The following is a 23,293-nucleotide window of genomic DNA, read 5'->3' as shown; positions in this document are numbered from 1 at the left end:
GAACCTGTTTTTAAAGAAAAACCTTCTCATGTGTCTCTGAGAACATATATTTGGACCTCCGTTTGCGGTGGCTCTTTATAAACCATGTGGTTGCATGAGCGTGTGGCGGCAGGTGCTGCAGAACTGTGTCGTCCCTCAGAACTTCTGCCATGATGGAGATGTTCTGGTCTGTCCAATGTGAAGGCCAGTAGCATGTGTGGCTGTTTAGCTTTAAATTAATTACACCAAAATAGAATTAAACATCAAATTCCTCTGCCACTCTTGCCACATTTCAAGTGCTCAGTAGCCACATGTGGTTAGTGGCCATCTTATTTGACAGCACAGATATAAAATCCAAGCCATTTAGAGGTATTAGGTTGAACCAAATTAGGTCAAAATTGGTAGAATGTTGGCAACTTTGTATGCTACAACTTAAGAGAATAAGGGAACTTCAAAGTAATTAAATTTATTCCTTTCTTACAGGGGTAAAACCTGGGGCCCAGACCAATGAGCCTGGGCTGGCTGATGGCCCAGATGGGCCAAAACCCAGGTCTTTTTGACCCTCTTGAGGACTGTCTGCTGAGCTCAGGGATTCTAGCTCTGCACCATTAACATTTGGGGCCGGGTCACTTTTGTGGAGGTTGTCACGTGCAGTGTAGGGTGTTTAGCAGTGTCTCTGGCCTCTACCCACTAGATGCCAGTAGCACCCCCCACACTGTTGTGACAACCAAAAATGAATCCAGACATTGTTCAGTGTGTCTTGATGGGGGAGGGGTGGGGGGACAAAATCAGCTCAGCTTGAGAGCCACTGGTTTAGCTGAAAATACAGTAGTAACTAGTTTCCATCCTTTCCCCTCATGTTCACTTAGCTGAGGATGGGGTTTGGCCCAGAGGTCCCTGCAGGCTGGGTTCCTCCCTCTGAGGAGATGGGATGCCGAGGGTGAAGGATGGCCACCTTGGTTTATGGTAGAAAAATGGACGTACGCTTACAGCCCATTTTTCTTTCCAGCTCTACCAGTGTCTGGGTCTTTTTAGGCAAACAACTGGCCTCAGCTCTAGAGATAATTAAACCCATCTTTTCTCCCTCTCCCCGCCCCATCCCCTAAACCCTCTGGTTCATTCAATTCACAATGATAACATTGTTCGAGCAATAGTGCACACATGTTGACATTGAAGTGTTTAATCTTGTGGTACAGTACTTCCCTCTGTCCCCACCCCCAACATCTGCAGGCTGCAGCACTTGGGACAAAAAGACGGCCTAGGTGCCTGGCCTGCCAGTGGTCTCGCGCTGCACCCCACGTCTCTGGACACAGCTCCCTGTGTCTAACAAGTAGGCAGTGTCTCCAGAGACCCTCCTGGGGAGCTGGACGGGTAGGACTCCAGGTGGTCTTGTTGGCGCTTGAAGCATTTGATGGAAAGTTCGAGAGTTGAAGTGGCAGTTTGGGGGTGGGGGAGGCAATGCCTCTTGTGTGCCCCCTGCCAGGCAGCTCTCTGCCCACTCCCCAATGTGGGGGACTAGGGAGGGCTGATGGGGAGATGGGTTAATGCTACGGAAACTTCAAGCTGTCAGCCTCCTTCCCTCGAGGATGTTTCTGGGATTAGACAGGAGCAAAATTTACAAGCCAGGGAGGGACCTGAGTTAGATGCAGAACCTTTACTCTCTGAGTTTAGCTTTTAAGGAGATCGATGTCGTGAACATGTCAAATGTGCCCAGAGCTTGGTGTACTTCAGAGCGGACCTTATTTAATTGTCTGCACAGCTGGGAGGTTGGTGATGGTTCGCATGTGAGAGAAAGAGTTGGTTTGGCCAAGTGGTGAAAGAGCACTGGCCTTTGATGGTTCAGATCAGCTGTGTGGTCATGGGCAAGTGACTTTACCACGCTGAACCTCTTGTCCCCATCTGTAAAATGGGTATAATGCATGTGCCTGCCTCTGAGCAGGGCTTTTACAAGGATCAATGAGATAATGTGTGTGGCACATGAGATGTGGCATCTGGGCCAATGGGAAGGATTTTAAAGTGGTGGCTGTCCACCTCACACCCATCAGGATGACCACGATCCAATAGAACAAAACAGAACTGAAAATAACAGGTGTTGATGAGAATGTGGAAAAATTGGAGTCCTTCTGCACTGTTGAGAATGCAAAATGGTGCAGCTACTAAGGAAAATAGGTGGTTCTTCAAAATATTAAAAATAGAACTATAATAAGAATGGAAAGAGGGGTCTTGGAGAGAGATTTGTACAGCCATATTCATAGCAGCATTATTCAGCATGGCTGAACCATGGAAGCAACCCCGATTCCATCAACAGATGAACAGACAAACAAAATGCGGTCTATCCATACAATGAAATATTATTCAGTCTTAGAAAGGAAGGAAATTCTGACACATGCTACAACATGGATGAACCTTGAGGACATGTGCTAAGTGAAATAAACCGCAAAAGGGCAAATACTGTAATTGTATGATTCCACTTATATGAGTTACCTAGGTTCATGGAGATGGAAAGGATGCGGGTTGCCGGGGACTGGGGGAGGGGAGAATCGGGAGTTGTTTAATGGGTGTGAAGTTTAAGTTTTGTAGGATGAAAAAGTTCTGGAGATGGATGTGTGACAGTGTGAATGTGCTTAACACTACCAAACTGGACACACACTTAAACGTGGTTAGGATGGTTAATTTTATATTTTGTATATTTTACCACAGTTAAAAAGTAAAAAATGGTGGTTGTTGCCTTGCTTGCTCAGGGGTTGTACAAGTGACAGAGCCGCAGTCTGCCAGCCGCTCTCCTCTTCACGATGACTGAGGGCTCTCACATCTGTGCTGGGGAAGTCAGGAAATCCTTGTGGGATGAGTCCTGTGGGGTGCGAGGAGACAGGTGTTCTGTTGGCAGCGTATATCACTTTAGACTTCTACACGATGTGACGTTCTGTTTCACTGGGCACAGGGCAGTTTCCTCCTCTCTCCTGAGAGTTGTAGTGAAGTGTGTCAGTGTGGCCTCTCCAGGCACAGAGTTGCTCATTTATTAACAGAACATTTTCCTGTTAGAGTGGCCAGGTACGTCCGTTCTGTTTTCCAGAACTCCCAATTTATTGCATGCCTCTGGCAGCTTTTTCAAGCTCCTTAAACTTGCCATGTAAATGTTTGAATGAATGAAGTGTCATTGTCAAATTTCACATCCCGGAAGTGGAGAGGCCGTAAATCATTTCCAACAGCAGCCTTGGTAAGTGAGCTCCAGTGAGTCTGGCTTGTGCCAGGACCTTCTGGATGAGTCCTATTCCACAGGAAAGGAAGGAGCCAGGGTTGGCAGTTTCAGGGTTAAATGGGGATGGGGGAGATTGTGGGCTATGGAACCCTAAGCAATCAAGGGCTCATGAAAACTTAGTTCTGGGCTCTGGTTATGATGTGGACTTCAGTTGGTTCTGTTCTTTGAACCTCATCCTCAGTAAAGGCACTCAGGGATCTGTCCCCAGCCCCTAACTGAAGCCAAAGAACTCTTTGGTCTAGTCTGAGCTCACAGAACCCAGACTCCCAGTGAAGAGCACAGAATTCTAATGCCGGACTTGCGGTTTTCATCTGAAAAGAGTCCTTCGTTCATAAAATATTTGTTCCTGTCTCGTAGCTTAGCAGCATCTTTGGGGACAGTGAGAGGACCACATAGTCTGGAAGGTTAACCAGGTTTTTACTGAAAACCGTAGTTTTGGAAGGAGCTTCTGGGCAATTAACTTGTTTACTGCCCATTTATAAACCCTTTCCAGCACTGGCCAGGTGAGTGGCTACAGCAGGAAAGGAAGAGGGCTTTGTGTGGGGTGACAGTCCCCCTTCCGTGGGTACAAATGTCTCTCACATATGACTGGCTACTATCTTCAGATGTCTTTTCTGCTTGGCTGTCCCCATGGGACCTACTTTCTGAGGACTGGTTACCATTGGGTCCTCTTAGCCTGCCCGTCCTCCAGTCCTGCTCCTTACCTTGGACCAGGTCCGTCTGTGGCTGTCGTCCTTCATCTCTCGTGTGGCCAATGCTTTCCTTTCTCATTGGAGATGCCTTTTCTCTGTGTCACTTTATCTGTAAAACAATTCAACAGCTTCCAACTTTTCAACACTCTTGCCAGTGTTCCAGACTTCTGTTCAACCATCCAGTCAGATTTTCCACAGGTCACCTCAAGTTTAACCTGTCTGCAGTGACACATGTTTTCTTCCCTCCCACCTCACCTTTTATATTTATCCCTATGATGGCTTGATTGCCTCCTAGGCATTCCAAGTTGGCCACGGAGAGCCCTTCTCTCCTTCCCGCTCTTTAAATGCTTGTGCTTGATCCGTTGTTGACTTCTGCCCCTTCCCCTAGAGAACTGCTGCTTGTTTGTTGTGCCTCTTTCATAGTCCAGACCAGATGGTCGTTTTTGCTTTTGGGCCATCCAGGATGGGTAGTGGCTGCCTGAGTGCCAGGCTGAAGAAAAGAGTGTTGTGAGAGTTTACGGATACCTGCCTTGAGTGCAGGAAGAGAAAAAGGGGGCTCGTGGACTGGATATGTGTCATCCCTGATCCAGACCCTCTACTGAGCTCCGTGCCTCTGATCTCACTCCCTGTAATCTGCTTTCCACAGTATCCCCAGCCCTTTACCTAAAATAGATCTGATCAAGGCACTGCCCTGCGTAACAGTGGACCAAACCAATCGTGGTTGGTGAGTCATTGATTGACCCGGTAGCATGACCTGAGAACCTTCCCAATGAGGAACTAACTTGCCTTCTTTTTATTCCTAACAGACTTCTTACCTAAACTCATCAACGTACTCTGTTTCTCATCTCCAGGCCTTCTATCACGCTGTTCCCTCTATCTGCAATGCTCTTCCCTGTCCTCTGGAGCTGGTCAACCTCTGTTCTTCCTTTCAACACCTTTCCTGTGAAGAACTCCCACCTGCAGTGTTACCTCCCTCTTTCCTCATGCCTAAACACATGCACCAAGATTTACTAAAATAAACAAAAATGAACCACTCCTTTAGGAACTGTGTCTCGTTTGGCCCATACCCTGTTTCCCCCGACGGCAAACAGTCAGATGTGTAACTAAGGCTGAACATGCTTATACCCTCTGACTCAGCAATCCTGCTTCAGTGCGTTTACCCAATAGAAATGTGTTCACCAAAAGGCATGTAGAAGAATGTTCATTGTAGCGCAGTTCATAATGGCCCTAACTGGAAACTACCCATATGCCCATCAAAACATAAGCTGCAACTTATTCATACGATGGGGTCCTAGACAGCAGTGGAAATGAGTGGACCATCTCTTGTGCAACAACGTGGGTAAGGTTGAGTGTAGGAAGCAGACACAGAAGGGAACACATCTGTGATTCCATAGTCAAGTGCAAAGGCAATCACCTTTGGAGAGGAGGGGCGGGTGTTTGGGAGGGGCCCTACAAGGATGTCATCAATGCTGGTAATGAATGTGTTGTGTCCTGCTTTGGGTGTGTTCATGTTGTGAGAATTCATTGATCTTCATCAACACTTATTATCTGTGTGCTTTATGTATGTTATCAACAAAATGTTTACTTGAGGACTAGGAGGGAATTACACAAAGAGTAATATAGTTAAGCCAACAGACTTATGAAGCCCTACTAAGCATCAGGCTGTGCTAGGCACAGTATTGGGACAGTCATTGTCCCTGTTCCTCCTGAGCTCGGTCAAGAGGGACATCTTGTATTTGGAAATTATCCAAGTCTAAAGAAAGCAATGTTCATGGCGAATGGTCACCTGGAGATAACCACAATTATCTGGGAGTGTTTCCCTCCTGTCTGTTCTGGGCATGTACATAATTGGACTTGTGTTCGTTTTGCTCAGAACTGCCTTGGTTGCAAATGGTAGCAGCCTGACTCTAATCAGCTTAAAGGGGACTTGTTTGAAGGATCTCAACATAACTCACAAATTGGAAGACCTGAAACCCCAAACTTCAGGAAGGGTGGGGACCACCAGACCAGGGGATCAAATCTGGCAGTCTTCCTTCCTCCATTCCAATCTCAGCCCTCTCTGCCTGGAAGCTTCTTTCTCACAGACCAGCTTTCTCTGCAGGGTGGTGGCAAGTGGTTGCCCAAAGTGCTGGGTTACATCCTTAGAGTTCAAGGTAGAGAAAACAAACAGGGTTCTTTCCTACCAGGTTCCAGTAAAAATAAAAGAAATCCCATGTTTGGCTCAGCTCAGGGCTAGTTCCCTCTTATTCCTGAACCCAGGAGAAGGAGGTCATGGAACAAGATGGCAGCTCCCTTTGGACCACATGGCTTGACTGGGAGAGCAGTGATGACAAAGCTGTCCAAGAGCAAGTGTTGGCACAGAAGTGGCACCTGCTTGTGGTATCCCAGTGAGCTGTGCCCCAGCCACTTCACTCATATTGGTCAGCTGTGTCCTGGCACAAAATGATCCACTGGGCAGCAGGAGAAATACTATATCTTCTGTATTTTCTCATGTTTGTAAGAATTTATCATATTCTCTTATATTTGTGTATTATCTATATGTACACACATGAGTATGTATATATTGAGGTTCATATTCCTAATTTTAGGGTGTCACATACAGTTTTATAAGGCATAGTTCTGTATACCTACACTTAGGTACCCTTTAAACCCATGCTGCCCTTTGTAAGTCTACAGGGTGAGTTGCCTACGTATTTGGTTATTGTGATCCCCTTGTTCAGAGGACTTTCACTTAGCAAGGGGTTTGCTGAACATTTCTTGTAACTATAAGGAGAAGGGAGAACCCCTCATGCTGAGGGGAGGCAAGACTCTTCTGGGTGACGCTGGGGGCAGGTGTCACTTCTATCTGGGGCAAAGGTTTTCCCCGACATGTCAGAGGGTCATGAAAAGGGGTCCTAGATGGGCAGCTTCTTGTTGTTACCTGCTTCTAACTCTTTATTGACAACTTCTGCTCAGAATTTCCCCTCCCAGGGCTAGTTTTGGGGTTATTTCAGGCTTTTATAAAAAAAAAAAAAAAGGACACTGGAATTGGCTTTGGGAACAGTCACAAGGCTGATTGCTGTCAGGATGGTGTTTTCCAGAATCCATTTTCTGTGGGCTTATCTTTTGGTCTTAGGGATTTGGGCCCCTTTAATCTTCTAAAGATGAAAGTCCTTTGTTAATGCCTGTGAGCTCTCTTAGCCCGTGGGGTGCTGGAATGTAACGGTCAGAGGGAGAAAAAACTGGAATCCTAGACTCTCGGTTTCCTTAGGAAGCTTTTCTCCATGGGCACAGGGAAATATCAACTGTAGACATTTATTTTAAAACCCAAATCTTGAGTAATCAACTATGGTAACTTAAGAAGAAAGTGTAAAGATGAATTTTCTCCCTAAAGAGTGTACAGCCTTCTGCTTTAGCAGTAGCAATGAAATGGTCTTGATACCTGAGTTGAAGTGGTGTACAGTGTGTTATGGAATGGCTGCCATACAAAAGGGAAACTTTTCATATAAAAGGCAAAATGAGATATAATTTTGGATTGGACTTTGAATTATTCACTGCTTATTTATTTTTGGGGGTTGAGGCGGGGAAGAGATGAACTCAATGACTGTCCTTTCCTTGATAATTCCTACAAAATTATTTTCAGAACATGTGATGATGTGGGTTTCAGGGAGAACAGAATGACATCATGGTTCATCCCTCTCAATTGTCTACAAATAATTAATAAAAGAAATTTAATCAGAAAGCCATCCCAAAGAGCCCACAAATGTTTGAAAGAAATTTAGTTGGTCACTTTATTCATGTTTCTTTTAAGAAGAAACCTTGGAAGTCTGATATCTTAACTGTATCAACAGTTAAGATACAGTTTATCTTATACATTTAAAAAATTATATATACAGCTGCTGCCACAAACTTTATATTTGCTTATGTATCAGTGTTTCCTTTCTTCATTGGGTGTGACTTTAATGATTGTACCTGTGTTTATGTCATGCTTATTCAAGCATTTCTTTATTGTTCGGTCTATTGCAATTTTTTTTTTTTTTTTTTTTTTTACAAATAAAGTTATAACTGAACTATGTAAATAGCCACATGCCCGCATTGATTCTTCTGCACAGAATTTAATTGCTCCTCTCTTGGCTCATCATTTAAGAGGCCCTGCAACAATGGCAAACACAAATTGCTTACCATTTGTCAGGCACTGTCATAAGGGCCGACTCCTGTGATCTCCAAGAACTCCATGAGAAAGAGCTGTTGTTATCTCTGGAGGAAGGGGAGGCACACAGAGGTTACATAACCTGGCCAAGGTCACACAGCTGGTAAGTGGCACAGCTGAGATTCAAGCCCAAGCCACCTGGCTGCAGCAAGTGCAAAAGTCAAGAGCATGGGCTTCAGGAGGCCAACCACTTACCTAACTTGTGACCTTGGGCAAATTACCTGACTTCTCTGAGCCTCAGTTTCCTCATCTGTAAAATGGGGATCAATCCTGCCTTGTTGGTTTCTGTCTGATGATGGCTGAGTGCCCACAGTAAGCACTCAGTAAACATGTTTTTTGCACTTCTGGGTTCTTCAGCCATCCTCAGGTGTAAATGGGAGGTTTCCCACCCCCATTCTGTGCTCGGGTTGATTGCTGTATTTGCCAGCAGGGCTGTTCTGAAGTCGTGGCCTGTCGCAGCTCAGGGAGCAGGGGAATGGTTTGCTGAGCACTCCCAGCGTTTCAGGCATCATGCTTTCTCTCCTCACATGATTGCAGGAGCAGCCCTCTCTGCTGAAATTTGAGGCATTGAACACCGCAAGGGCTCTTTCTGGCCTTCTGAAGTTTGGCTCTGCTTGGGGAGGAGAAGGGAAGGTGGAAGGAAAGGAGACTTCATCTGTGCAACCTGTCAGGAAGTGGTGGGGCAGGTGGGTGGAAGGTATTGGCCTGTGGAAATCTCTCCTAATTCCACAGCCCCATGTTAACTCCTCTTAAATGGGAATATCTAAGGGGATGTTTCCACAGTAGCATTTTCCCTCTTACTGGCAGAGTCACGGAGACTTGACTCTGTGGAGCTAGAGAGAAATGAATGGATTTAAGAGATAAAATTGATAGAACTTGGCATGATGACTGCAGGGACTCTGGCTTAAGTAGAAAAATGGATTAGGGGGCCATTCAACCAAGCTGAGGAAATGTTAGAAGAGAACCAGGTTTGGGGAATGAATTTGGAATTGCTTTTGATGCATACAGCTGGAGATATCAAGAAGGTAACTGGATTCATGAACATGAACCTCAAGAGAGACATTCAGGCACACACACACACAAAAAGCATGGGAGTCATCTGCATGTAGGGAGTTTTCATGTAGGGGGTAATTTGCATGTGGAGAGTCATTTTCATGTCGGGAGCCATTTGCATGTAGGGAGCTGTAGTAGTTCGTTTCTGTTGCTTGTAACAGAATACTTGAAACTGGGTGATGTATAAAGAAACAGAATTTCTTAAAGTTTGGAGGTTGGGAAGTCCAAAGTCCAGGGAACCCATCTGGTGAGGGCCTTCTACAGTGTCACATGGCGAGAATGGACTGAACAAGAGAAAGAGAAGCTTCTCACTTGCTCTCCTTATAAAGCCATCGGAACCACACCCGTGCCTGTTAAAAACCAAACCATCAATGGATTAATCCATTCATGAGGGTGTAGTCCTCACAATCTAATCACCTCGTAAAGGCCTTACCTTTCAGTTACCATAATAGGATTTCCCACCCTCTTAACACTGTTACAATGGGGATTAAGTTTTCAATTCATGGACTTTTGGGGGACACATTTAACCCATAGCAGGAACAGTTGGCATGTAAGGAGGCTACATTTACATGTAGTCTATAACTACAGTTTGTGAGTGGATGTGATCTCCTGGGCAAGGCTATAGTGTTTGAAGAGGGCCAACTCTGAGTTTTGAGAAACACCAGCAAGATAGGGAGGAAGGGGATGACTCTACAAATAGGTCTAAGAAAAAGAGGACAGGGAGTTGGGAGAGAGACCTAAGAGTTCCCAGTGAAGGAAATCACAGCAGGGTGAGGTTTGTGAAGGTGGGAAGAGCTACTGATAGTAATTGAAATCCACTATGTGGGGGTCCAGTAAGATGAGGACCATTTATCTCTTCCATTTAGTTATGGGATGGTCTTTATTGACCTTGGATTGGGTGGCATGGTAGGGCTGTGGGTTGAGGGCAGTGTATATACTGGGAGCTCACCCCTTAGTGTGGAGGGAGCGAATGGGGGGGCAGTGCTGTAATAGGCACTGATTGCTCACTGGTGGTGCAGGGATGGGGTGTGGAGCATGCATTTGGAGCTCACTGGGGGTACAGGGGTACTCTCCAGGAGTTGCTGCCACCTCCTGGGCCTCAGGTAGCCTGGGGATTTACTTCTGGTCCTTTGGGGAAAAGCCCAAGTTGTGCCCAGACTGTGTCCACCCCCTTCATAAGGCAGACCTGTCTTCTTCTACCACTCCTCCTGGTGCTCTTAAAACCTCTCTGGTGCAGAACGCTGGGGGAACAGCTTGGCAATATTACTAAAGCTGAATATACACAGTTCTACCCTAGGTATACATACCCATGTTCACCAAAATACATGTCCTAGAATGTTCATAGCAGGACTGCTTTAAGAGTCCCAAATGCCCATGAGATGTAGAATGGATAAATGAATTGTGGTATAATCAAACTATGGAATATTATACAGCAGTGAGGATAAATGGACATTCAGTTATACAGATGATTCGCACAAGCACTGTTCAATCACAGAAGCCAGACACAAAAGAATATACCATATTATTCCCTGTATTATATATACTGTATTACTATAGAATGTTCAAAAACAGGCAAAACTAAACTCTGGTTTGAGAAGTTGGGGGAAGGGAAGGGGGCTGGTGACGTTCTGTTTCTTGATCTGGGAGGAGTTTCCATGAGTGGGGTCACTTTGTGGCAGTTCGCTGAGCTGTGCATGTGTGGTCATTGTACACATGACACATAGGTGACAGTGCAATGAAAAAGTTGTAACACACAAGCAGAGGAGCTTTCCTCACTGAGCTGTTGACAGGGCTGGAGGGACGTGTGGGGGTTAAGGCCTCTGGATGGTGGGGGAGTCCTGGGTTTGAGTCTCAGCTCTTTGGCCCTGAACAGGCCACTCAACACCTTGGGTCTCAGGTACACACCCTACCTAGGCGGTATCGTCCTCACCTTCTAGGGCCACTCCTGCCTGAGGGTTGAAGCAACTGGAGAGGTGACAGAGGACCAGCCAGGGCATTTCCACAGGGACAGAGTCGGGCTCTCGGCCTTGCCTCCTCACCCTGGGGCCACCTCCCAAGGCTCACTGGCTTCTCTGGGGGCTGCCCTTCCTAGGAGCTGATTCAGAAGACTCCTTCTTCCCACCTTCCCTGTAAATAAAAGTGGGGTGCGGGGACCCCCCATGGCTGTTCTTTCCCTTTCAGTTTGGCCTTTCCCATAGATTGGGTCAGGAGAGAAGTGCCCCTTGTGGGTATAAGGGGTGGGTTAGGGGAGCTGTCATTGGGAGGGACCGTGGAATAGCTTCTGGAGAGTCCTTCCCTCCGGCCAGCTCTCCACATGTGGCCCAGGACTTCAGCAGCTTCCCGAGGTCTCGCCAAAGGCAGGGCCACTCCTGTGCCCAGCCAGAGCCTCTGGCCTCAAGGACTTTAGCTGCTCCTTCTGCCCAGAGCGGGGAGCAGCCTGAGGGATCCACAATGCTGACTTGCCCTCACCCCAGTATCTTTTTAAACTATTATTAAGATTTAAAACTTTTTTGTCTTTAAATGGAGACCTGTAAGAAGGGTCTTGGGGCTGCCTGTGGTGTGGAACCCCTTCCTCGATGGCACACTCCTCAGTGGCATTTCTTTCCTGCTGTTCTGCTTGGAACCATGGCAGCCCAAACCCAGCCCAAGAGCTTTCAGGGCCCATTAAGCCTATTCTCCTGCCTTCTGGTTCTGCCAAACTGGTTGCCTGTTTCTTGCCATCTCCCTGTCTCTCTGCTTCCCCAGCCCTAGGCAGGAAGTGGAGATGGGGCTGTATCCTCCAGGAGATGAGAGGGATCTGGAGATTCTGCCCTTTCCAGCACCTGATGACTACCAGCTATCCCTGCTCCATCTGGTCCTGAGGGTGCCTGATCCTCTGGAGCCATGGTCCACTCCCAGAGACACTGTTCTTGGTCTTACCTCCATCTTGGTGTTCATTGTGTATGACACGGGCATGATATCTTAGTCTAAAATCGGTGCCATGTAGGGGAGAAGTTGCCTTAGTTTGTCCTGAAGTCATTTTCAAAAGCTCCCCAGGCTTGACCATGCACCTCTTTTACTGCTTTTAGTCTGAGGCTGGGGTTCTAAATCCTGGCTGCTCATTAGAAATATCTTGGTACAGGTATTTCTACAGACCTCCAGACCCTTCCCCAAAGATGTTGATACACTTGGTCCAGGATGGGTTAAGAACTGTGTGTGTAGATACCATGGTGTTCTCTCTTCTCATCTCTGTGTTCAGTGACCTCACTTTGGTGGCTTGAAACCTGTCAAGGCAGGATTCATTCCATGAAAATCAGCAAACATTGCAGATCAAGTCCCAGAGAGCCAGTTATTAAACTTTTACCAGGTCACTACTGTGCCAGGGCATCAATGTTTTTTTAAAAGCTTCCACGGTGTTTTTCATGTGCAGAGAACCACCAGCCTAAGGTGTCCCATGATAGGCGTAGTAAGCTTTATGTTTACCCACAGTAGCTAACGGTTGTCTAGCCCTAACAGGTATTACGTTGTCTGTGAGAATTAGATCACGCAAACCTGGCAACAACCCATGAAGGAGGACTATTACCCCCAATTTTGGTTGATGAAATTGAGATCTACATTGGTTGCCTGGTCCCTTGTCTGTGGCCTCTCTGTTAGTTAGTGGCTGAGGCTGGATTCTAACCCAGGCCTGAGCTCCTGGGCCCTGAGGCTGGCCAGGGCCCCTGGGATGGCTTTGGTCAGTGCCCACTTTTCCCAGCAGGTGGACGCAGAGTCATGCTCTTACTTTTCAAGATGACAGTGGGTCCTGAGCCTGTGACCCTCCCGTCCACAGTGTGTCAGTGTGGAATGGGCAGTTATCACCAGGGTCGCTAGCAATGACAAGTCTCCGTCTGTCTTAGGCGGCAGGCTTGGACTCTGAGCCGGGAGAGTGAAACCCAGATACTAACGGGCTTTTGATGCTGGTGTGTGTTTTCTTCCCCGTCCAGTGGAACACGACAAAGAGTTCTTCCACCCACGCTACCACCATCGGGAGTTTCGGTTTGATCTTTCCAAGATCCCGGAAGGGGAAGCCGTGACTGCAGCCGAATTCCGGATCTACAAGGATTACATCCGGGAACGCTTCGATAATGAGACGTTCCGGATCAGCGTTTACCAGGTGCTCCAGGAGCACTTGGGCAGGTGGGTGCTGTCCTGGTGTCTGGGAGGGCACTGAGCTTCCTCCAGCTACAGAGGAAGATGTGGGTGAAGGCTGGAGGATGGGGACAGATGGGGGCACAGGCCAGTCATGGTGCCTTCCACGTGGAATGCCAACCACATGCAGGCCCTGTCCCCGATCCCTTTTTTAAAGAATATGTGTGATATATGTCACTGTTTCTTAAAGCTATGACCATCATGGAATCCATTCGGAAATAGCACAAGGCCAGGGAGCCTGGGGACATGAGGCCCCATGCAGGTGGGTATTTATGGGCCGTCTGGATCTGGCGGTGTGCTTAGTTAGCAGCATGGGGATAGGAGGGGAAGGACAGTTTCTGAAGATCTACCTCTCTTCTACCTTCACGCTGAAACCCAGCCCATGAGGCCAGGCAACCAAGGAAAGTGGCTGTTTGTAATAAATTGTTAGGGGAAAAAAACCAAACCAAAGACAAACAGGCGGAGAGCTCTCAGCTTTCCAAGAATCACTAGGTCAGGAACCAAGAGTTTATGTTGAAAGGCTTTAATTTCTTGAGACTCTTTAATTTCAAGGTCCTTTGAGACATAAGGAGGCTAAGGAGAAGGGCTGCAGCATGGAACAAGCGCATTCTGCAGTTCCAAGGTGGAAATGACCAAGGTCGTGTTGCTCAGTGTCTGCTGGGGTCATGGACTCTTCAGGCTGTGGGACTTGTACTGTTCCCCTGGATGCTGCAACACGGGGCTTTGTGGAAGAAGGGTGGTGTGGGCGCCTCCTTTTGCCGGCCAGTCAGTCCTGAATCTTCAGCTACAAATTGGCCTTGCGACTGCAGTCGGGGACAGAGGAACCCTCACCGCCACCTTTGCCAAGCACTGCTATTTTGGGGTCATCTAAATATTAAGAAAATGAAACTTTTCTTGAGTGTTTTCAAAGTTTTGCATTTGTGATCTCATTTCCTGTTCACAATAGCCTTTCGAGGTGGTGACTCATCTGCAAAATGGGGAGAACTGGAGTGACCAAGACCACAGTGTTGGGGCCCCCTAGAGGGGAAGTGGCTGCGTTAGGACCTGGGCCCAGGTTTGGGAAGCTGAACAGGCAAGACACGTTCATGGTGTAACACTGAGAAGAGAGAAGAGCAGCTACGGTGAAAACTAAGACTGCCTCCCACCCTGTGCCCCATGCCTGAGGTGGCCCCTACCAGTTTCTCGAGTCTCCTCAAATTATGACATGTTTGTGTGTCCCACATCCACTCTCCCGTGCCTTGCTGTTATCATCGACTGGTGAACCTTGACAGTCCTCCCGTCGGCTCCCATGGAGTGTCCTTGTTGTTTTAATCGCCACACTGTTCTGTCATGTATGTCGTGCAGGATGTGTCGCACCAGTCTCCCACGTGCACGTGTGGCCTCTCCATTCTTCTATTATTATGGATGGGACCGCAGTGGGTACCCTTCTTTCCACACCTGTGCATGTCTAGACATCAGATAAAGTTCTAGAAATAGAACTGTGGGGTTGGAGGGCACACAGTTTGTGGGAGACCTTGCTGAACTGCTGTCCTTCTGCTCCCACCAGCCACGGAACTGTGGACCCCTTTCCTCACGTGCTATGATCAAGCTCTTGATTTTTGTCAGTCTGATGGGTGACAAATGGTACCTCAGTGTGGTTTAATTTTGCATTTTAGAGACCCCACCCCACCCCAAGCACTACCCTGTACTGCTCCCCTGCTAGAGAGGATGGCAGACCCTGCTGGAGGGGATGGTACTGGAAAGGAGATGGAGGTGGCAGGGGGAGGTGGGGCAGACAGCTTTGGTAATCAGCTCTGAGCCTCTTACTAAGGGCACTCAGGTGCCCCAGTTAACCATGGGGAGGCACCGAATTTATTCTCAGGGTGACAGGTGTTGCTCTGCATGCTAGCAAGTCCCCCAGGACTCTTGAGCAAGATCCTGTGTTTGTTTTTTCTCATGAAGGCTGATTGGGGCTGGACAGGTACCCAGAGGCTATCTTTAATAGCACTTGACGGGTCCATTTGTGTAAACCCCAAGCCCTGCCAGCAGGTTCTCCAGCCTGCCTCCAAAAGCTCCATCAAGAGGCTTAACTTCAGGAATGTAGTGGCCCCCGGTGGGTCTGGCTGAACAGAACTGGAAAGGCTGGCTAAGGTCACTTGTGCGTCTCCCCCTTCAAGTTCTCCACGAAGGAATTTGTTTGTCCTCCTTGCCGGCCAGTGGTCATTGGGTCTACTAGGACACTTGTGATGCCCAGCTCCTCCTTCCCGTGGCAGAACCTGCTTCCTGACTGCCAGCACCCCCAGGCGCTGCTGCTCATGCAAGGTGCGTCTCCCCCCATTGCTCCCATGCCTCCTGTTCACGCACACACTGTGGTGCACATGTGGAAGGCTCTGAGAGTCAGCCACGGCAAGCCCAGCATGATGCTGCCCTCATGGAGGTGACAGGCCACTGCATTTGCAGAGAGACTCAGCGATTCATTTATTTCTCACCCAGAACCAGGTACTATTCTCAAAACTGGGACTATGGGAGCATACCATGGGAGTGTGAGAGCCAGAGCCTCTTCTGAAAGTTTGGAGACGTATGAGTGTCCTGCTGTAACAAAGTACCACAAACTGGATGGCTTAAAACAATGGAAATTTATTCTCTTGGGGTTCTGGAGGCTCAACGTCCAGGAGGTGTGGGCAGCGTCATACTCCCTCTGGAGCCTGTTGGGGAGGATCCTTCCTCACCTCTTCCGGCTTCTGGTGGTAGCCGTCGAGCGTAGCATTCCCTGGTTGACAGCTGCATCTGTCCAATCTCTGCCTTCATTGTCATGTGGCCCAGCCTGTGTTCCTGTGATATTCTCCCTGTGTGGCTTCCTCCTCCTCTTATATTGGATTAGGGGCCCACCCTATTCCAGTGTGGCCTCATCTTAACTAATTACATCTGTGAAGACCCTGTTTCCAAATAAGGTCACATCGATAGGTACCAGGGTTAGGACTTGGATATAAGTTTTGGGGGGATTCAGTTCAACCAAGAACAGGGGTGAAGAAGATGGATAGTAAACACGTGAGCAAATAAATAGATAATTGCTCTGACCAGCTAGGTCCGGTGGCAGCAGGGAGGGGGCATATCTTAGAGGGGCTCATGGCCTTGTTGAGTTGGGGATGTTTGAATGACAAGATGGATTTGGCAGCAGGGGGAAGAGAGCCTCTGGGGAACTCCAAGAGTCACAGTGCTGAGGTGGGGACAGGTCACAGGAAGGATGGAGGGAAGACTGGTAAGGCCAGGGCAGGGTCAGTCCTCACAGTGAGGCAGGACCCACCTGGCTGCCCGTGGCTCCTTGTCCTTCTGCCTGTGACAGGCTGCTGACTTCATGGACACCTGGTCCTATCACGGTTTGAGGAGGCTCAAATCCTTACTTGCCTGAGAGCTGTGCGGTGGGTCCTAAGGCGCTCGGGGGAGGGGAGAAGGCCTGAATCACTGCAGCTGGGAGAGGGGCGGGTGGCACGCGTGTCCTCAGTTCCCTGGCAGGCGGTCTGAGATGTGTGGCCACAGGTCATTCTTGGGGATGCTCTTCCCAGTGCTGGGTCCTCATTTGCAAATGTCTGAGCCCTTGCCAGGAGTCCCCGCCCTCCAGGAGTTTCCACTCCAGCAGAGGCTGCGAGGAGGAGTGGAGATGACATGGCAGGTGGGAGGAGTGTCACATAGGGAAGGGGGTGGAGTTGAGAGGCAGTGGGAGAGGAGGAGGGGCTGCTTTCTTTAGATTTCTACATTGTCTTCCTGGGCCTGAGAGAAGAAAGCAAAGCTCTTGTTCTCCAGAAGTTAAAAGGTTAAAATTTAGAAAAAAAAATTATTGATTGATTTTTCTGGGCAGGTGGTCTTGTTTTTGAATCTAGAACCAAGGCGATCCTCTTATGTAATTCCCCAGGTGGGATAAACTAGCTCTGAGAGCATGGATTTGAATTTTGCCAAGAGATCCCAGTGTGGCCTTGGGAAATAGTAACCCCTCAGAGCCTCAGTTTCCTCGTCTGTAAAATGGGGATAATAACTGAATCTCCCTCCCAGGGATGTGGTGAGGATGAAGAGAGTTAACATACTTAGAACATGTGTGAGACGTAGTAAGTGTTCAGTAAAGGTTCACTGACGTTAGTCATCTCCCCCTCCTCCTCCTCGCAGGAAGTGGAGAGAGACCATCTTAGGAAAATTGAGAGCTCCCTGTGCACTTCAACTGGGCCAAATCCCTTAATCTTGCAGTCTCCCAATGGAGACAAAGGCCTGAGCTTGAAAATGCTCTTGGAAGCCCTCTACACTTCCAGTGGCTCACCTATTTGGAGATGGAGCTGTCCCCTGTGTGTCCCCACCTAGGGCCATGCATCTTCTTCCTTTTAGAGGTCTCCTGCTACTCTGAGCTCTAGAGGAGCCCAGATTCTACCCTGGCCGCCCCTGATGTGTAGCTGCCCTGGTCTCTGTGCTGAGGGAGCTGTGGCCTCACTACTGCCAGCCGCCCAGCTGTGCAGGCTTGGGACATCTGGCTCTCTGGCGAGCTCTGCCTGAGCTCCAGGAAAGCCCTGGGGGTGCCGGGGATTAGCCGGCTTTGGGTCGGCCTCCGTGTCTCTCCCCTTGTGGGAGTCACTTTCCACCGAGTCCTCTTGATCTTTCGGAATCCAGATTAAATTCCGATAATGAGCTGAGCTGGAGGCCTTCCATGGCCCTCAGGCCCTGCTTGAAGCGCGGCCCCAGACAGCTGGAAAGACGTGCTGGAGCCGCCCTTGGCGAGCCATGGAGCAAGTGGGGGCTGAGAGGCAGGTCTGGGATGGTGGCCTTGGCTTTAGAGACCTTTCTGGGTGGGGGTTGGAGTGGCTAAGGGATTGGAGTCTTAGCCTCACTTTCTGAACACTGGGCCCAAGGCCAGACCAGCTGGGGCCTGACGTTCAGGAGGTAGACTTGCTCCGATCCCCATTGGCTCAAACTTTGGTTCCAGCTGAAGGTGAGGGAGGGTGTTTGGGGCAGGGGTCACGCTAGTTAACCAGTTTCATTCATGAAACTGGGACCGGGCATCTTCCATCGCAGCCTTCCCCTTCTGTCCCCTGGCATGTCCCAGGCTTGCTCCCCCACATATAGTGCAGCCCCACCTACAGGGGCCGTGGTTGTGCTTTGAGAACCCCTGGGCAGCCAAGGCCAGCCAGAGAAGCAGATCCAGTCACCACCAAGGTCGAGATGATGTCGGCAGCTGGATGAAAACTGTCCTTTGGTCCATCCCAGGGACTCGTGCTGCCAGGAAGCTGACCTCAGAGTGGTCTTCAGGGTCAAGATTTGGATGAGCTGCAGCCTGAGTCACTCTGAGGAAGATGGAGCTGTTTCTGCCTGTCCCCACCTTGCGAGATGAGTTGGTGGAGGAGGCCAGGGTTCAGCCCAGGCCCCAGCCCTCCAGAAACACACAGAGCTGACCACAGCTCTTCCCTTCCCCTTAGAGAAGGAAACTCCACTCAGAGCACCCCTGATCTGGGTGGACATCCTCACCCCTGCAGCTCACCTCATCACTTCTCCAGTCCGCCCTCGGGAGCAGGGGAAGGTGCAGCTTCTGATTGACAGCTCGGAGGGGCTGAGCGTCTGCACCACTGACAAGTTTGCAGGGGATTCCCTGAGAGGGGCTGGGAGTGGAAGGAGGAGCATTGCCCTCCAGGGCGGTCCTAGGGAGGTGGGGTCGGATCCCTGCCCAGCCCTCTCCTGATGACTTGTGAGTTATGTGCCGGTGATCACATTATATGCAGGTTCAGGACTTCGTGGCAAGACTTTGGGCAGGTTTTGATCTGACTTTAGTCACTGTGAGCACGTTTGAATAGAGAGATATGGTCACACTGCAGAGCACATCCCTACCTCTGTGGTTGAGGCTTGCATTATTTGGTGCTTACTGTGTACAACTGTGTGCTGGACACTTCACCTCTGTTATGTGCCTTAGAAATGATCCTTCAAAGATTTGTTATCCCCATTTTACAGGTGCAGAGACTGGCTCAGAGATGGGAAGTAACGTACCCGAGATCACACAGCTAGGAGGTGGCAGAGATGGGACTCTCATACTCCAGAGCTCATGTTCTAGCCTACCTTGCCTCTCATTTGCGCTGATTTTCTCACCTGGGGCTCAAATGGGTGGACTGCTGAGTCCCGAGCTTTGGTCCCTAACCATGGGTGGGCATTGGAATCACCAGTGAGGAGGTGGGGGGACTTGTATAACTCCTGGTACGTGGGGGTTGAGCTGGGCCTTGGTATTTTTTAAACGCTCCCAAGCGATTCCCTATGTGCTCAGGCTGTGAACAGATGGCTGTGATTTCTGTCTGTCATCTATGAGCTGTCTTATATGTTCAAGAGATGGAAAGGGAGAGATTTCTTCTAGAATAGGCCCCCATGTTCCCTTTGGCTTAGTCTCTCAGAGAAGATGTTTTTCTTCCTACAGGACTGAGCCCAAAGCATGGTCTAGACTGTGACTGTCAGTCTCAATGGCACAGGAAAGGGACTGGCTGAGGGTGGAGATCCCTTTGGACTTTGGCTCCAGAGCTTTCCGGAAGCTTCCGGAGCCTTCTTGCTGCTCCTAAAGGACTACGTGCCTGGTTCCACATCTCCTGGCTTCCACCCCTTGCCACTACACCTCAGCCCCAGGGCGTGAGCTCTGGTTTTGAGCTGCCTTCTCAGGATGTGCTGGTTCAGCTCTCTGAGTAGCCTTTTCAGAGGGCAAGATGGCAGGGCACTGCCAGGATGTCCTGGGAGGTCAGAGGAGAGCAGGCCAGGGAGCGGTCTTGATCAAGGATGCCTGGGCACTTGTCCTTCAGGCCCTTTTCTCTGGGCTCCACTCCAGATCCCAGCTCGGAGGTGCTTAAGCAGGAGCAATGGGCCCTTAATGCCTCTTGGTTCCCCTTGGGGTCCTCTCATGGGTCTGTAGGGATCACTCTGGAAAAAGCCAGCACTCAGCGCCACCCACCTGAGCAGAGATGGCAAGCCACTGTGTCCAACCCAGTTAGTGCTAGACACAGCCGCTGCCTTGCTCAGCATCCTGTGGCCATCTGGTGGGCCTTGGTGGCGTTTTTGATCTTTGTGCCTTTTATTTCCTTCCCTTATTCATCTGCAGCCTGGCTTTGCAGGGAGAACACGGGTGGAGATCAGAGCATCAATGGCTACAGAATCCGTTTGGGGAGTGCCTGCAACGGATCTGGCGGAGGTTAGCAGGGTGCACACATTCTCTGATTCCTCACTAGTGTGAAATCACGTGGAGTCAGGTTGAGCAAATGTCCCTGTGAGGTGGTCAGTCCTACTCCTCTTGTTAGACCCACCTTGTGGGAAAGGTCTGCTCCCTTTACAACTCAATAGATTTGGCAAAATTCACAATGCAATCTGAGAGCCGCCTCTTTTCTATGATGCTTCTCTGTACTGGGAGAAGAGACGGCTGCCTTCAGGATCATGATGACAAAGGTCAGTTGTGTGCAACAGACACTCTTTAGTACATCCCATACCGTCCCCCCTTCCCCCCCCCCGAGGTACACTTATCCACCCCATTTTACAGACAAAGAAACTGAGACACAATATGGGGCTGGGGGATAAGGAAAAGAAGCTTGCGTCTTTCACCAGTCACATATGTTTTTCTTCCTTGGGTGGTGGGTACACATTTTTCTCTCCTCACAGCAGTCCTATGAATTGGGTAATGGTGGGGCAAATTGTATTGTCCGCACAAGGAAACTGAGGCAGAGAAGACAAACTACCTGCCCAACCTGTCCCAGCAATGTTGTGTAGTGAGGGGTAAAAACTCAGGGCTGTAGTAAAACCTGGGGCTGCCTCCTGGTCCACCACGTGGAACTGCCTGTGCTTGGGCAGCTCGCAGGCCCATGTCGAGCCTCATCTGTCTTCACGGTGCAGATCCAAGTGTGCACCATGGTGGCTGTGATGGGGGCCCAGGACAGAGGCAGCAATGGGCGTTTGCTGTCGTATCCATTGTGTCTAGAACCTGGCACATAGTAGGCACTCAGTAAAACATCCGTTGCAGGGAGGAATAAAGGAAAAATCTGGCCTTCCCCTGTAGGATGCAGGCTTCCTGAACTCACAGACCATTCTGTCTCTTGCACAACGGTGGCACGCTGGCCCAAGCGTGTGCATGACAAGTACCTGCCTGATGTGTGAGCACTGGCCGGCATCTCTGGCCTTGGGCTGGGCTGGCCCACCCCAACAAACTTTCCAACGTGCTTTCCCTTCCAAAACTGAAACCCGAGAGTGCCTTGCTTGCCCCTTCCTACAGCATCTGAGCCCAATTTCGAAAAAGTGAAAATTGCCCGTAATTATAATACTTTTCGATCCTCTGGAAGTTTCTCCCTTGATGATTATAATTATGTTATTTAGAGCTTGTGTGCCAGTGGGTACCAAGGGTAGGTTGATTCTTGTTTGCAAATAGGGAAGATGTCAGCATGTGCACCATAGCCCTGTGTTCTCTGTCCTGGAATGCATTTGGGAAGAATGGGCTTTAGTATTGGGGGCTGTCTGTATAACTTGATCTGGCACTTTAATTCCAAAAGCACTTCATACTTGGACCTGGACCTCTGCTCGACTATGGGAGCCTATTTTTCCAAATGTATTAACATCTGTGATTCATATCAGGGCCTGTAATTGCTTTAGCCTTTTTGGCAGGAGACAAAGAGAATTAATATTTTTCAATTTGGTCATAGCGGTCATCTGTAGCTGGGAAGAAAAGTGCCAGCTCAAATATTAACTCTGTAAGGATGGGAAGTACAGGCTAACCAGGGAGGTCATGTTTCGAAGGGGACAACCATGGTTAATGAAGTCCTTGATTATTCTGAGTTCAAGTCAGAAGTAGGCCTCTGGGAAATGCTCAGGGTTGTTCCAAATGCTGGTTCTTGCTCTGTCCTCCTCCTGCCACCTGTCAGTGCCATTTTCTTCTTCTTCCTCAACAATGCCCGTGGCTTTCCATTTTGCAAGTCCAAGAATGGGGAAGGGAAGCAGACAGCTGGCTGGCATGCCAGCGTGCACGCCACCATCCTCCCCCTGGAACCGAGGCAGGAATTGCTGGCGGGTCACAGCACTTCTTCCTGCTGAAGCTGGGCTCTCCCCGAATCCTCAGTGCAGCCCCACTGAAGGGGTCAGCCACTGCTAATTGAGAGAAGCTGCCATCCAGGAACACCTGTTGGCCACAGGCTGCAGGTCGTTTTCCACGCAGCTGACCCTGAGACGAGGACCATGTAGCTGTGCCTGGAAGGGAGGAGGCTGGGGAGGGGCAGTGACTTGCAGAGTCCCCGGAGGGTGACTTTGGCTCACTCCTCTCCTCCTGCAGGGGGTTCTGGAGACAGAGTTGCGCCCTGGTCAGGGGTCAAGTGTTCTGAAGTATTTGCGCCTCCATCAGTCATCGTTTAAGGTGGGTTCTCAGCGAAGGCACTGTTGACATTTGGATCTGGATCATTCTTTGTGGTAGGGGCCATCCTGGGCACTGTGGGGTGTTTGGCAGCCTCCCTGGCCTCCACCCATTAGATTCCAATAACACTACTTCGCATTTAGTTGTAAAACCAAAAATGTCCTCAGACTTTGTCAGTGTCCCCTGGGGGGCCGGAGGGCACCTGATTGGGGAGCACAGCGTGGAGGGAGGGAAGCCAGTGCCCAGGAAATCCACTCTGGATGCTCACAGGGCCTGGGAATGAGATCCCCTGGAGCCTAGGTGCCCAGGTGTGGGGGTGCCCAGGTGGGGGGATCCCGAGATGCTGCTCTTGTGGACAAGCCCCCGGTGATACGGCCAGAGCTGACCACACCTGGAGCAGGAAGCTCCTCACTTAGCAACAGGAATGCCCAACTGAGCTGTTGCCAAGACCACCTGGGAGCATGTTTCAACAGAAAAATAGATTCCCATGTCTACCCACAGCTGGTCTCGTATTGGAACTTGAAGTCTTTGTTACTGATGTTTAAAAACAAGCTCCTAGGACTTGTGTAATTTGCAGGGCCCCTTGTTAA

General features: G+C 49.4%; 1 protein-coding gene across 2 annotated transcripts in view; it reads left to right on the top strand.

Annotated features, from left to right (window-relative positions):
- BMP7 (bone morphogenetic protein 7) overlaps positions 1-23,293 on the top strand; it is an 87,990-nt gene that overhangs the window by 19,226 nt on the left and 45,471 nt on the right. For both annotated transcript variants that reach the window (XM_063105481.1, XM_063105475.1), the window contains exon 2: positions 13,135-13,327. In XM_063105481.1, the coding sequence (XP_062961551.1) occupies positions 13,135-13,327 (193 nt within the window). The remainder of the gene's footprint in view (positions 1-13,134; positions 13,328-23,293) is intronic.

This window comes from Cynocephalus volans, chromosome 1 (genome assembly GCF_027409185.1).
Source record: "Cynocephalus volans isolate mCynVol1 chromosome 1, mCynVol1.pri, whole genome shotgun sequence".
Classification (NCBI taxonomy): domain Eukaryota; kingdom Metazoa; phylum Chordata; class Mammalia; order Dermoptera; family Cynocephalidae; genus Cynocephalus; species Cynocephalus volans.
The sequence above is the reverse complement of the archived record's forward strand: the minus strand, read 5'-3'. Positions and strand labels throughout refer to the sequence as shown.